We start from the raw sequence: 13,564 nt of genomic DNA, 5'->3' as shown, positions 1-13,564 counted from the left end.
CGTAAGGATTTAATTGAGGCTAAATGTTCTGTTACGCAGGGATTTGGCGTTAGCTGTAGGTGCTCTGTCCTTCAATCAGTGGTTTACCAAGATCTGCAGCAGGGACTTCAAACTGGTATATATGAATACTTCTTTCCATTGTTTTATGTGTAAGGTTGATCATAATCGTATTCCTTAGGTTATAGATTGTTAAGTGGATTAACTGCCAACTTAGTTATCAAATGTGTAAGACCAGTGAGAGACACCATGATGTTAAAAATACACATTTACCAAAATCACTGGACCACACAGACATAAAGAAGAACGTTAGCTACTGAGCTATTAGATATTCCCCTTTCTTTTATGCAGAAAAGATTTTGAATGTAATTGTCGTGCTTGTAATGTATACGTGCTTGTAATGTATACATGTCTGAATAAAGTGTGTACCTAAAAATGTCAGATACTTCTTAAGATACTTCTTATCTCATTAGGTTATCACACCTCCAGTTCTTTTGGTGATTGTTTCTATGTGGGTCAGCGAGATAGTGATCATGAGAATATTTTTTCCTGTGTGTGTACATGCACATGCATGTGTATGTGTGTGCATTTATAAGAAGCAGCCAATATTCTCACACTTTCAATCTCTTTCCAGTCCTATTCTATCACCTCCAGCACACTTAATTTCCCCCTCCCCCATCTCTGGAAAAACATCATCAGTGTGTCACTTGTCCAAATCCAAATTACTTTACTTGACTTGACCATGACACAGTACATGCCCATTAGTATGGAAGGCCCTGACAAGCCATTTATTTCAATAAGGAATGTACTCATTTGTGATGAAGACATTTTTGGGTGTTTTGGGTGTTTTTGGTAAGGTAATTCTGATAAAGTAGCAATTCACATTTACAGCACACATTTTGCATCGTCGGGACATTGTTTTTACTTGAACATGATGAGTTTCCTGTCAGGTGACCTGTCTTTCTGTTTCTCTGAACTAATATATATAGCTGTGTGATTTCATTTTATTTTTTCATGTGAATTTGTGGTTTGTGTGTGTGTGTGTGTGTGTGTGTGTGTGTGTGTGTGTGTGTGTAGACACTAGATGTGCAGGAGCAGGTTATCTACCTCATTAACAGGTCTACAGCTCTACAAGAGCTCTCCTTGGAGGCCGCCGGGCTCAAAGCGTGAGTGTGAACCAGGCCCCCTGCAAGCATAAAGTAAAGATATGGAGAACCAGCCTGCACGACAGTTCAGTGTGATAAAACTTGTGTGTCGTGTTGTCCTCTTATTTGCAGGATTTTAAACCTTTGTACTGTTTCATAGCCTTTTTTGTGTCTCATTACAAATGCAATATATCACTACAATTTTTTAATAGTGTGGATTTACCTTTCTACTCCAGACATTGTACCAGCCCTTTTGACCCTTCTTTCTTCCTGTAAATGATGCTGTAGGGATTTTGCGGTAAAAATGGCCCGTGCTCTGGGTGAGCAGCCCGCATCAGCTCTCCGTATCATCAACCTGTCTGCAAACCCTATAGAGGACAAAGGTGCTGCTATAGCTCTGATCTGAGATCAGTTTCCTATTCATGTCTGCACTGATGTTAATGCACTGTATGCCAGACACACCTATTCTCTCTCTCCCTCCTCTCTCCCTCTCCCTCTCCTCTTCTCTCTATACCTCTCTCCTTCCTATCTTCCTTCTCCCTCCCTCCTCTCTCTATACCTCTTTCTCCCTCCTCCTCCTCTCTCTCTCCCTCCTTCTCTCTCTCTCTCTCTCTCTGTCCCTCTCTTTAGGAGTTATATCACTGAGCCAGAGTTTGGCCAGACTGCCTCACGGTCTTAATCAGCTGCATCTCTCAAAGGTCTCACTGTCTCCTAAAGGTACCTAAGACTTCCTCTTGGGTATAATATATACATGGATGTAATTTGATGTGGGGGGGGGGGGGGGGGGCGGGGGGGGGGCGGGGGGGGGGGGCATTTTTCAAAAGCCGGTTTTGGTCCCCTGCAGTTTTTACGGTTAAAAACAATATTTAAATAGAGATGTCCCCCCCCCCGTCAACGTTTGACTCACACACCATCCACCCCCCCCCACCCACTCCCAGTTCTCAAGCCAGTTGTGTCCCCCCACCTATGAAATCAAAATTTCGTCCATGGATATATATCAACTAATAAATATTCATATTCACTGTATATTTAATCTCAGGTCAAAATTCAGCTTGCTTATTAAAATGCTTATTATGCTTTCAAATTCAGTTGTTTCAGTCCAGTGTAACTCGTGTAGATGTTTCATTCTATAAATGCTATCGGTCAAACGTGCAGTCAACCTCCTTCGACTTCCGCTGTGTCCTTCCCGCCATCTCGTTGTCCTGTCTGTGGTTACTATTGTGTCCTCTCCTCTCTGTCTGTAGGCCTGGGCAGTGTAGCTCAGGTGCTCAGCCTGAACAAGACTCTCTCTAGCTCTCTGACCCATCTGGACCTCAGTGGCAATCTGGGCTGTCTGGCTACAGAGGATGCAGTGGTGAGTGGAGTTCAGGGGGGACAGGACTATGCTACTGTGCTCAATCAGTGTGTGCTCGTTATCGCAAATGTAACCAAGGAGCTCTGCCAATTAAATACGACATGGCACATTAAATATATTCTGTCAATGGGGCTCTCTAAATATTTCTCTCATTAACTAATTTAAATTAGGATATGTCTAATCCTGGCCTTGCATGCCCCTCCCCTTCTCCTTACTGTTGTCATTCATTAATATCAGTATTAGAAAATTAATATTAGTATTAATTGCTCATTATTCATTTGCATAATTTGTTAATGACACAAAAATTAAAGAAAACTCAGTCAGAAACTGTACCAGTCCATGTGCATCGTCAGAGTAGCCCTGAATGGTGCCTGGTGAGCAGAAATTACACTTGTATAACTTACTTGTATAAAGTAACTGCTGGTTACAGTACAATTCTTGATTTAGCATTGAAATAAATTAAAACAAATGATGTACTGATGTGTAATGTATTTGGTGGCAACCCACAACACGTATGCAAGATGCCTGGAAATGAAATGTATGACCTGCAGTTGAGCGACCACAGTCTGCCGTAGCTGACTGAGTGAAGGTATTAAGTTGGCCGCTGTTTGACTTCTTTGACAGAACCTCTTCGCTTTCCTGTCGGCCCCTAGTGCAGTGACCCACCTGGACCTCAGCTCCACAGACTGTCCCCTGGACACCGTGAGTGACCACATCTGTCCTATGCTGCTCGCCATGTTTTTGAGCTTGGCTGCTCATCCACGCGGCCTCTAGTTGATAGTCTAAGCTTCACTTCATGTCAGAAGAAGGACGTGAGGCAGAGGGAGGAGCTATGTGCTCAGTGTGGTAGTATGTTGAGGTGGCTGGACTTGTGTCAAAGACATTCCTTCCACTTCTGGGGAGCTTCTGAGGTTTAACTGGGTTGTGGAAGTTCCTTAGCCAGGAAAATGTTTAAGATGTATCCTCTCTCTCCCTCTCTCTCTTTCTCTCCCTCTCTCACTTGCTCTCTCCCTCTCTCTCTCTCACTCACTCTCACTCTTTCTCTCTCTTTTTCTCACTCTCTCTTTCTCCCTCTCCCTCTCTAGCTCTTTGTGTCTCTATGTAATGGTTGCTGCTCTACTCTGACCTACCTCAACCTCTGCAGAAACACCTTCTCTCATAGGTGAGTTCAACACACCATTGTGGGTCTGTTCATCATGATCAGAAAAGGAACATTTTCATCCTACATCGGCAATCTTGTTTAGAGTGAGTGTTTTGAGCTTATGTGTTATGGCTCAGGCCCTGTATTAAGTGCTGTGTGTGTGTGTGTATGTGTGTGTGTGTGTGTGTGTGCACGCGCATGCGTGTGTGTGTGCTTTAGGAAGGTTCGTGAGGTGACACGCAGTGTGAGGGACTTCTTCACTAAGAGCACAAAATTGCAATATGTGGGACTGGCAGGCACTAAACTACCCCCAGAAGCCCTCAGGTACTGGCTGTCTCCAGGATAATGTAACTTTTCAATGATTAGTGTGTTTATAGATTGGTGTGAGTTTTCCACCATGTAGAATTGACACCTTTTTGACAGAAATTGTCAAAATATCTAATTTCCAGAATTTTCCCCTTTTAGCTAATATAGCTAAGGGTGGACATCTATCTGAACTGGAATGTTTTCCATAAGGACATGTTCAAATGTGTTTTGAAGTACATATAGTTTTGAAGTAAATAATTGTTTAAATTACAGCTACAATTGAATTCAGATAACTATAAAAATTTCAGATTCTCTTCAACATCTTGTCTAACTTGAGTATATTCCACTCTAAGTGTAGGTGCCTCCTGATTTAGATACTGTGATGAATGTATTGTGTGGCCAGCTGCATGGTTCAGACTGTACATGTGTGAATGATTATCAGGTTACTGCTCCAAGGACTCGCCACCAACACCCACCTATCTGAGCTGGAGTTGGACATCAGCAGCTGTGAGGTACACACACACACACACACACACACACACACACACACACACACACACACACACACACACACACTGGCATCTGTCTTATTTTGTGCATCCCTCCCTAGCTGCGGTCCGGTGGTGCTCAGGTCATTCAGGAACACATCTTTGAGACCAAGGCCATTGGCAGCCTCGATCTGTCTGACAACGGTACGGCCTTTGTCTCGTTCTCCTCTCATTCCCTTCTCTCACTCTCTCGCATGGTTCTCCTTTTTCTGTCTTTTCTGTCTTTTTCTTTCCTTTTCTATGACTCATTCACCTTCACATAAACATATCCTCAACACGTTTCTCTCTCTTTCTTTCTTTATCTCATTTTTTCCTGTCTCTCTCTCTCTCTCTCTCTCTCTCTTCTCTCTCTCTCTCTCTCTCTCCTCTCTCCTTCACACTCACTATTTCTCCTAGGGGCAGAGATTGAACTAAAGAGTGTTGCTAAACAGAAATCCCTCCTTGAGTGACCTGAAAAAATATATTTGACTGACGTAAAAGTGTGCAGAGAGACAGAAAAGACATGATTCTTGTCTGGTATTTCCTGCCTTTTCTGTCTCTCTTGTTTAACACACAGAGTTGTGAGCAGCCCAGGAAGAGAATTGTTCACCATAAATATGCCATCTGAGGGTTCCCACACAGTGCATGGGGGAACCAGAGCTGCTAGCATGGAATTATTTATAGGCACATATTTATGGCTTATTCTGGGCTAGGAGTTCCCTCAGTAAACCCCAGCACATACCTGATTACACACTGGGTTTGGATTTCTTTTCTTATCTGTACTAACACAATTATGTGATTCCTCTCCGCTCAATACAATTGGAAATTAATGGCTTAATTGGATGATCATAGCCTTCCTGTCAGATGGATACAGTCTGGCTATTCTCATTAAAAAGGCGTTTCTGCCTGCAGAATTACCTCTCAGTGGATGTAATTTCAGAAGATCAGCAGTTTTTAAATAACTCCAACCAGCCTGTTAGGCAGGAGAACCAGCGTCACCTTCAAAGTCACTCAGGTCACATCCGCCCATGTCTGATGTTTGCTGTGGACATTTCCTAAAGCTCTTGACCCATGTCTGCGTAACGCTCACACACTAAACTAATACCATATGATTGTCTGATTAGATAAACTCACGACTGAGCAGACGTTGTCCTCATTAAAGTGGCTGGTGATTGCATGGTTTCACTAAGAGTAGGATTCAGGCAATGTAAGTTGTTGCTAGCAGCTTCTGGGCAGAGTTTTATTTCCTCTTGATCCAGGAAACTTGTGGTACTGATTTAAGTTTTGGACTTTGGCAGACAATGGAAATTGTGACAGAACTGTACACAAAACTACACACACACACACACACACACACACACACACACACACACACACACACACACACACACACACACACACACACACACACACACACACACACACACACAAAAACAAGAAGGGTGTCTGTTACATTGTGAACTCACTGAAGTCAAGTTAGTATCACAGTATATTGTCCTTATTTCCTTATGCTTCCAGTGACACCATGTTACCATATGCCTGTGTTTACTTTCCTCCCACCGATTGCCACACCCCCTTGTTAGCTTGTTGCTGGTTTTATCTAACCCCCTTTCCATTCCCAACTAATGTGTACAACTAAACCCCTCTCTTCACTTCCTAGTTGGTTGGTCATTGTCTTATCAATATCATGCGCTCTCTGTGTGCCACCTGTGTGATCTCCATCCACTGTTCATGGGTTACTCCACTGCATTGTGAGACCTTGAAACGTTTGTTTCTTGTTCACCGTTTGTCATTTTTATTTCACGTTGTGTCTGTCCCATGGCTCCCGTCTACATCACTTCCTCTCCACGCGAACTGCCTGTACTAGTGCAACTGGCCAAAACAGCAGTGTGAAACAAACAATGCACTGAAAGAAGGAAATACAACAAACACATAGAACACCATGTACAAAGGACAGTGACTTTCACAGAGTCCAGGGTATACCGGGACACTGGGCAGAGTGACAGGGCAGGACAGCATTGGAAAGTAGGGTTAGGTGGCTGGTTATGTATCTTTAATGAGGTGTTGGGGAGGATGAGAGGAAGTCCCTGCTGCCTGTCCCCTGGAGGTCTGAATGTCCCAGACATCCAACGAAAAGTAGCACAGATGGATTTTAGTGATCCTGAAACAGATCTGCTCACAACAAGGGAGGCTAGAAGATATTGTCCAGTATTTGACAAAGCACCGCTGACAGTGGCATGTTTTGCGTTGTTTCGGTGATGAGTGAGTCACGTGAGCTATGCGGTGTGCTCCTGGGTAAACTGTTCCTGTGTCTGGGCTCCAGGCTTCGAGAACAACATGGTCACACTGGTGCTTTCTATCGGCCGCAGCCAGTCCATACGGCACCTCGCCCTCGGACGCAACTTCGCCATGAAATCCAAGTAAGGCCTTTTATACAGTAGCAACTACCATCCATCCATCCATCCTTCTTGCTCCATGCATCTCTGTTCTCCTCTCTCTCCCAGAGCTCTGTCAGATGTTCTACACCGAATCGTGCAGCTCATACAGGAGGAGGAGTGTGTGAGTAATAGATCCTTTCATCTGAAGGAACACTTCACCACACACTCATGCAGAGTCATTAACGAACATGTTTGTGTGTGTGTGTGTGTGTGTGTGTGTGTATGTTGTGAGAGAGAGAGAGAGAGAGAGAGAGAGAGAGAGAGAGAGCGTGTGTGTGTGCAGCCATGGTATGTTTAAAATAAAAGGAGAGTCCCCTGAGTCGAGAAGGCCTCCTCCCTCCAGCATCATAGGAGATTTAATCACCCACTATCCCTCTCCACTGAGGCACACTCGCCTTGTTAATTACCCAATTCTTAACTAAAACTGAAATGCTTCTACCCCCCTACCCCTCCTCCTCCTCTCTGTCTCTCTCCCTCTCCATATACCTTTTTGGCATATTTTTTCACACTTGGCCCTGATACATATTTTGTTAACATAACTTTAAAAATGCCTTTTTGCACACAAGGTACTGTGACCTACAGGAATCTACTAATATTCAGACCTCATGCACAAAATGATGCAGGATAAGATAAATAAATATTATAAATACACGTTTTTTACATGAAAATATGAAAATAAACACGAACCATCACTGGACCACTTATCAAACTTGCCACTCTGGCAATGTAAGGCGATTCACAGATGATCTTGGAGGGTGATCATGGTTTGAAGAAATAAACGATGCTGATTACCTTTCCCAGCCCTTGGAGTCTCTGTCCGTGTGTGATTCCAAGCTGAAAACAGGCACCACCATCCTCATCAACTGCCTGGGCAGCAACCCGGGTCTCTCCAAAATTGATATCAGTGGCAACTGCATTGGAGACACAGGTGCAAAGATGCTGGCCAAGGCCCTCATGATCAACACCAAACTTAGGTAACTTTCCCTATGGACCTTCGATTTTCCTTCCCATTTGCCCCTACAACCGTAATGGCCTCCAAATTTCAGCCACTGCGTTTTAATTGTTTAATACGGAGCTGATGTAAATGGTACGTGTAAATAGTTAATGTGCTGTGTTATCTGGAACAGAACGCTGGTGTGGGACAGGAACAACGTGACTGCTATGGGTTTTATGGACGTAGCCAACGCTTTGGAGAGGTGTGTGTGTGTGAGTCTGTCTGTGTGTGGGTGTGTGGTGTTTCGGGGAATGTAGTTGGGATGGAGCCTTTAAATGGCTCAGTGCTATTTATGATGATAAAATGGTGTTTGTGTTACTCTGTAAGTCTTTGTCTCTGTATGTGTACACACGGTTTCACTGTGTGTTTCGAAGGAACACCACACTACAGCGCATGTCCATCCCGATGAGTGATATGACTCAGTCCTACCGTGCCAACTCAGAGAAGACTGAAGAGGCAATGCAAAAGGTTAGCTCAGCTTGGCCTTAAGGCCACAGACGCCCATAGACTAAGATGAAGCATTGTACTCACACTGTGTGTGTGTGTGTGTGTGTGTGTGTGTGTGGCGCGTGTGTGCGCACTCACAGATCCAGGCATGCTTACACAGGAACAGTCAGAGGCCATGCACTACAGCAGAGGAGATGCTCAGTCTGCAGCAGGGCCTGAAGACCAACCGCTCAGAGCAGGTGTGTATGGCTCCCGTGCTCATCTGGGCCATCACACACTCCGCAGTGAGTTCAGATTCACTGTGAGTTCAGATTCATTCAGATTGACTGATGTCACCAGCACTAGAATGATGAATCAGGGAAATCTGTCTCAAGGCTTAGAGCAGTGGTCATCATCCACCGGGCCGCGGACCAGTACCGGTCCGTGGGTCATTTGGTAGCGGGCCACACAGAAAAAAAAAAACAAAAAACTGGTGAGTGTTATTTTTATGCGGTTTATATTTGTTTTTATCGTATCATTTTATTTTGTCGTATTTACCCCCCGACCGCTGCTTTAGAGCATATGAAGATGTGAAATTCTAATAGGAATAATCTGTCCCACTCTCTGCTTGTCTGGATTGGAGGAATGGTGCAGGCAACACAGGGAATTCTGGGAAGTGGAGTCCCTAGGGTTGACACTGACTCTCACTTATACTTTCTATATCTCTCATTCTCTGTTGATCTATCTAGATAGTACAGAACATCTGTCAGAGGCTTCAGGAGACCATGAGACCTCTGGCCTGCTACAACATCCAGGAAGTTCAGAGCGACATTCTGTCTGCAGAGGAAGCTCTCCAGCATGCCAGGACAGCCATTATAGTATGATCATACCTAGAACATCACTACAGCCATTATACTATGATCATACCTAGAACATCTCTACAACCATTACAGTAACATCATACCTTGAACAGCCAACGTTAGACAATCATTCAGTGACTGAATAAAGATAATCATTTAGGGAGCTTTGTCTGTTCAGACCCTGCCCAGGCTCTATGAGTTGGGGAGGTCGCCCTCTGCTGGTTCAATGGTGCAGCACATTCTGGATGATGCCGCCAAAGCCATAACCAGTGAGCTCTCTGAGGAAATCCAGGTAGAATGAGGTTGTGTTCTACATGTTCATTCCACAACATTTTCCAGCTGTATGTGCACATGGCTCTAGCCGCGTTAGTGTTAGTGGAACATTTAATTGGCTTTAGTTGCAAACATTGTGTTGTTTGTTGTTAAGACGTGGCGATGGTTGTGTATGTGTTGACAGGAGCAGGCGCAGACGCTGCTGCAGACGGCGCAGGCCGCATGCCCACGCCTCGTCCAGCGCAACAGCGTCAGCGAACAGCTGGCCCAATCGTGTGCTCAGCAAGACCCGCCAGGCCGCGCACTTCATCCAGAGCACGGCGAAAGACGCAGAGGACAGCATCAGGGAGAAGCTCAGGTGAGACTCACACATACACACACACATAAACACACAAACTCATGCACATAACAGTAATTATTACAGTAAATTATTGCAAAAGAGACGCGCTGTTGTCAAAGCTCTGAGTAATAATGCTTCTGTGCTTTTCCCTCTTTATCTCTCCCTCTTTCTCTTTCCGTTTCATTGGTCTTTTTTTACTCTTTTCCTCCATCTCTCTCTCTTTCTCAGTGAACTTAAGCTCTCAGTCAGCGTTACTTTGGTTGAGATCATCATTGAGGAAGTGCTGCAGGACTTAGCAGTGGCTCAGCAAAAATTGGTACGTGATTTGGAATATGTGCACTCTCCATGGTGTGTGTGGGTGTGTGTGTGTGTGTGTGTGTGTGTGTGTGAGAGTGAGGAGAGAGAGAGAGTGTGTGTGTGCGTGTGTATGAGTGTGTGTGTGTGTGTGTGTGTGTGTGTGTGTGTGTGGGTGTGAGAGTGTGTGTGTGTGAGTGTGTGTGTGTGTGTGTGTGAATGCGTGTGTGTGTGTGTGTGTGTGTGTGTGTATGTAAATGCGTGTGTGTGAGTGTGTGTGTGAATGCGTGTGTGTGTGTGTGTGTGTGTGTGTGTGTGTGTGTGTGGGTGTGTGTGTGTTCATACTCCGTTCTTCTCTTCAGGATGTTCATCTGAAGGACTACTCTCAGCCCTTCAGCAGTAAGACCAATGTGCCTCAGCTACGTGTTGTGGAACATGAGTTTCCTACTGATGAGGTTGGTCAGAACATTCAGCCTCTCCAAACACACTGACACCCCCCCCCCCCCCCCCCCCCCCAACGCTCATCACAACCACGCCCTTTCACTGCAGCTTAGCCAGGATCCTCCCCTGGATCTCCACTAGCTTCTAAACTCACTCAAACATCTCAGACTGAAGATGCAGCCAGCCAACTGACCGTGGGCAGAGGGAAATTGTTATTTCAGTAGTTATGCATCTGCATTAGATAAGTAGACAAAATATCAGCACCAACAATATCAAATCTATATCTACAAGTCACAATGTCATACAAGTGTATAGATTTGTGGTGTGTAGACAAGGTGACCTGGCACTCCACCGGTTTGTGGTGGGCGAGCTACGTAGCAAAATGCCTGAGGTATGTACTGTTGTTGAATCCCCATACATGGTTAGAAAGGCAAAGCATCGTGGGGCTAAAGCAGTTCTCTTCCCTAGGTACAATAACCCATGTCATGGTGTTGTCATTCTTGGCTATGTACTCATGTGCTGATGTTACAGGAATTAATCTCTAAGCAGCTCAACATCTTAAGCATAATATTACTAAAGAATTAAAAGGTCAAACACCTTTTATGGATCCACGTGGTGCATTAAAGCCCCAGTTTCCCCCACTGGCGAACACTAACATTAACTGTTTAACAGTGTGTGTGGGTTATGACAGGAATGTTTTAGTATGGGTGTGAATCTGAAAACGTGTTGTTGTTCAGTACGTGCCTGTGATCTGGAGAACAGCTTCTGTGCCCGGAGCATCCGACCCGCCCCGTCGGTCAAAAGTAAGTGCACCCCGCCCTCAGCGACGGACACGTTTCACCGTCACACACAAATGTCTGTCCACAGTAGTGAGCAAAACAATGCACGTTTTTTTTTTGTTAATTTGTTTAATTAATGACAAACCCAGTTCACTTTTGTGTTTGTTTCCAATCTTCTTCTTGTGAGGTTATAAACATCCCCTTCACCCCATTCACAGTTCATGGACAAAACTGGGTTTACAGTGGATGCCACTACTGGATTAAAGCCTTTTATAAATAGATAACACTACATCTATAGGTCTATAACAGGTCTATAATAACCCTCAAAGGATCATATGACAAATTCATTTTTCTATATGTAATATAGAAAGGTGTATTCAGTATTGCCATATAAGAAAGGGGCCATTTTCATGTAAAATTCAAATTTGTTTGGTAATAGCAGACATGCACTCATAAGCATTATTACAGACCTGTGAACAGATGAAGTGCCTATGTGTTTCTGTTGTAGTGTGTGTGTGCTCCTGTGTCAGGTGAATGACAGTATATGAGTAGGGGTTCCCCCATCAAGGCTCTGGGGATTTCCCCGCTTGTCTGACTGCTTTGTCACAGTGTTGATGGGGCTGGGTGGAGGTTTCAGGGGGGGTAGCATGAGACCCCTTATAAGTGAAAGTGGTGGCTGTTGCTAACTAGACCTCATCCCCTTTAATCGCAGTGCGCTGGGTGATATGGAGGGAGAGGGAGGGGGAGAGGAAGAGAGAGGGGTGGAAGGATCAGTTTACCCTTCATCACAGCTCCCGCATTTCCCATCTCCTCTTTCCTCTCCTTCTCTCTCTCCTGTACGTTTTGACTTGTTTTGTAAACCCAAAGCTCATGGGCTCCACCTGCAGTCCTCTGTTGCATGGGCATCACGACTCTGTGGTCGTCTCATCCGGTCTTCCGCTCCAGTTTGACACCCCCCCCCCCCCTTCCCCCGGGTTTACCAGGCTGCCTCTGCTCCATGCTCTTGTCTCGTCTCTGATGCGGCTGTGTAAAGCTCCCCCTGCGCTCCCTCTGTCTCACCTTGTCTCATCCTGCCAGGATCTCTCTGTCCGCCATTCACATGCGCTCATTCCTGCCCCAGTCCTCTATCCCTCTCATTTCTCTGCTTTCTCTCACCTCCCTCCCTCTCTCTCTCTCTCTCTCTCTCTCTCCCTCTCTCTCTCCCTCTTTCTCTCTCTCTCTCCCCTGCTGCAGGTCTGTTGGAAGTGGAGAGTGAGCAGCAGGCGAGAGCGAACACTCACTCCCAGCAGGAGGCGGAGGAACACAAGCAGGAGGGGGAAGGAGAGGGAGGGGGCGGGAGCGGGGGAGGGGCCCCGAGCTCAAGGCTAGCAGCCGAGCAGAGGGGGAGGTGCTCGTCGTCGGCGTCGGCGACAGGCCTGTCCATCACCACCGAGGGCCGGCCCCCGGTGGCAGGCTCCGCCCAGCCGAGGAGGGAGGCGGAGGCTGCTGGGTCTGGCGCTGGTGCCGCGAGCGCTCGTAGCAGCAGAGAGCCCCGGCGTCCGGAGCCCGCGCCTCCCAAGCCCCCTATGGACCTGCCCATCGACGGACACACACTGAGGCACTACACGCGCTCCAGACCCCGACCCAACCGCCGCAACAGGCAGCCGCCCAGCAAGCCTCAGGTACGATGCGGCCGGGCAGAGCGCGGACGAGGGGCGGGTAGCAGACGGGCTGAGAGGGGCAGGAAGGGAGAGGGAGAGAGAGATGGAGGCAAGGGGGAGATGGAGAGAAGGGGAACGCTAGCTTCTGGAGGGACAGGGAGAGAAAGAGAGGGGGAGGGAGGGAGGACGAGATGGCGGTGCTCAGGTTGTTGCAGGCAGCCGCAGCAGCAGTGAAGGCTGTGTGTGTGTGTGTGTGTGGGTGTGTGTGTGTGTGTGTGTGGGTGTGGGTGTCGGTGTGTGTGCATGAAGTGTGTGGCACCACCATCATTCTCTGTCCCTTTCTTTCTCTCTTTTCTTTTTATCTTTATATCATCCTGCTCCTAATGATGCTTTGGCATAGAGGGAGAGAGGGGGAGAGAGAGAGAGAGAGAGAGAGAGAGAGAGAGAGAGAGAGAGAGAGAGAGAGAGAGAGAGAGAAAGGGAGGGATCGAGATTGGGGCTGTTGTGGTTAGAGAGATTTTGGGTGTGTATTTTTCATTGCCATGTTTAAGGGCTGTGTGTGTATGCGTGTGATTCCCTGGGTGGTGTGACTGGGCGATGTGTGTGTGT

General features: G+C 46.3%; 1 protein-coding gene across 1 annotated transcript in view; it reads left to right on the top strand.

Annotated features, from left to right (window-relative positions):
• The window catches only part of carmil2 (capping protein regulator and myosin 1 linker 2), a 38,187-nt gene that overhangs the window by 7,195 nt on the left and 17,428 nt on the right, over positions 1 to 13,564 (top strand). Inside the window, 25 exon segments of the mRNA XM_076991741.1 lie at positions 40 to 115; positions 1,075 to 1,163; positions 1,431 to 1,525; positions 1,773 to 1,859; positions 2,387 to 2,496; positions 3,121 to 3,198; positions 3,582 to 3,658; positions 3,857 to 3,961; positions 4,386 to 4,455; positions 4,554 to 4,635; positions 6,794 to 6,890; positions 6,975 to 7,029; positions 7,710 to 7,882; positions 8,036 to 8,104; positions 8,277 to 8,370; positions 8,490 to 8,588; positions 9,078 to 9,206; positions 9,367 to 9,480; positions 9,646 to 9,729; positions 9,731 to 9,819; positions 10,030 to 10,117; positions 10,458 to 10,550; positions 11,274 to 11,289; positions 11,292 to 11,339; positions 12,549 to 12,976. Of these exon segments, the coding sequence (XP_076847856.1) occupies positions 40 to 115; positions 1,075 to 1,163; positions 1,431 to 1,525; positions 1,773 to 1,859; positions 2,387 to 2,496; positions 3,121 to 3,198; positions 3,582 to 3,658; positions 3,857 to 3,961; positions 4,386 to 4,455; positions 4,554 to 4,635; positions 6,794 to 6,890; positions 6,975 to 7,029; positions 7,710 to 7,882; positions 8,036 to 8,104; positions 8,277 to 8,370; positions 8,490 to 8,588; positions 9,078 to 9,206; positions 9,367 to 9,480; positions 9,646 to 9,729; positions 9,731 to 9,819; positions 10,030 to 10,117; positions 10,458 to 10,550; positions 11,274 to 11,289; positions 11,292 to 11,339; positions 12,549 to 12,976 (2,545 nt within the window).

This window comes from Brachyhypopomus gauderio, chromosome 2 (genome assembly GCF_052324685.1).
Source record: "Brachyhypopomus gauderio isolate BG-103 chromosome 2, BGAUD_0.2, whole genome shotgun sequence".
NCBI classification, from domain to species: Eukaryota; Metazoa; Chordata; class Actinopteri; order Gymnotiformes; family Hypopomidae; genus Brachyhypopomus; species Brachyhypopomus gauderio.
This window is presented reverse-complemented; position numbering and strand designations above follow the sequence as displayed.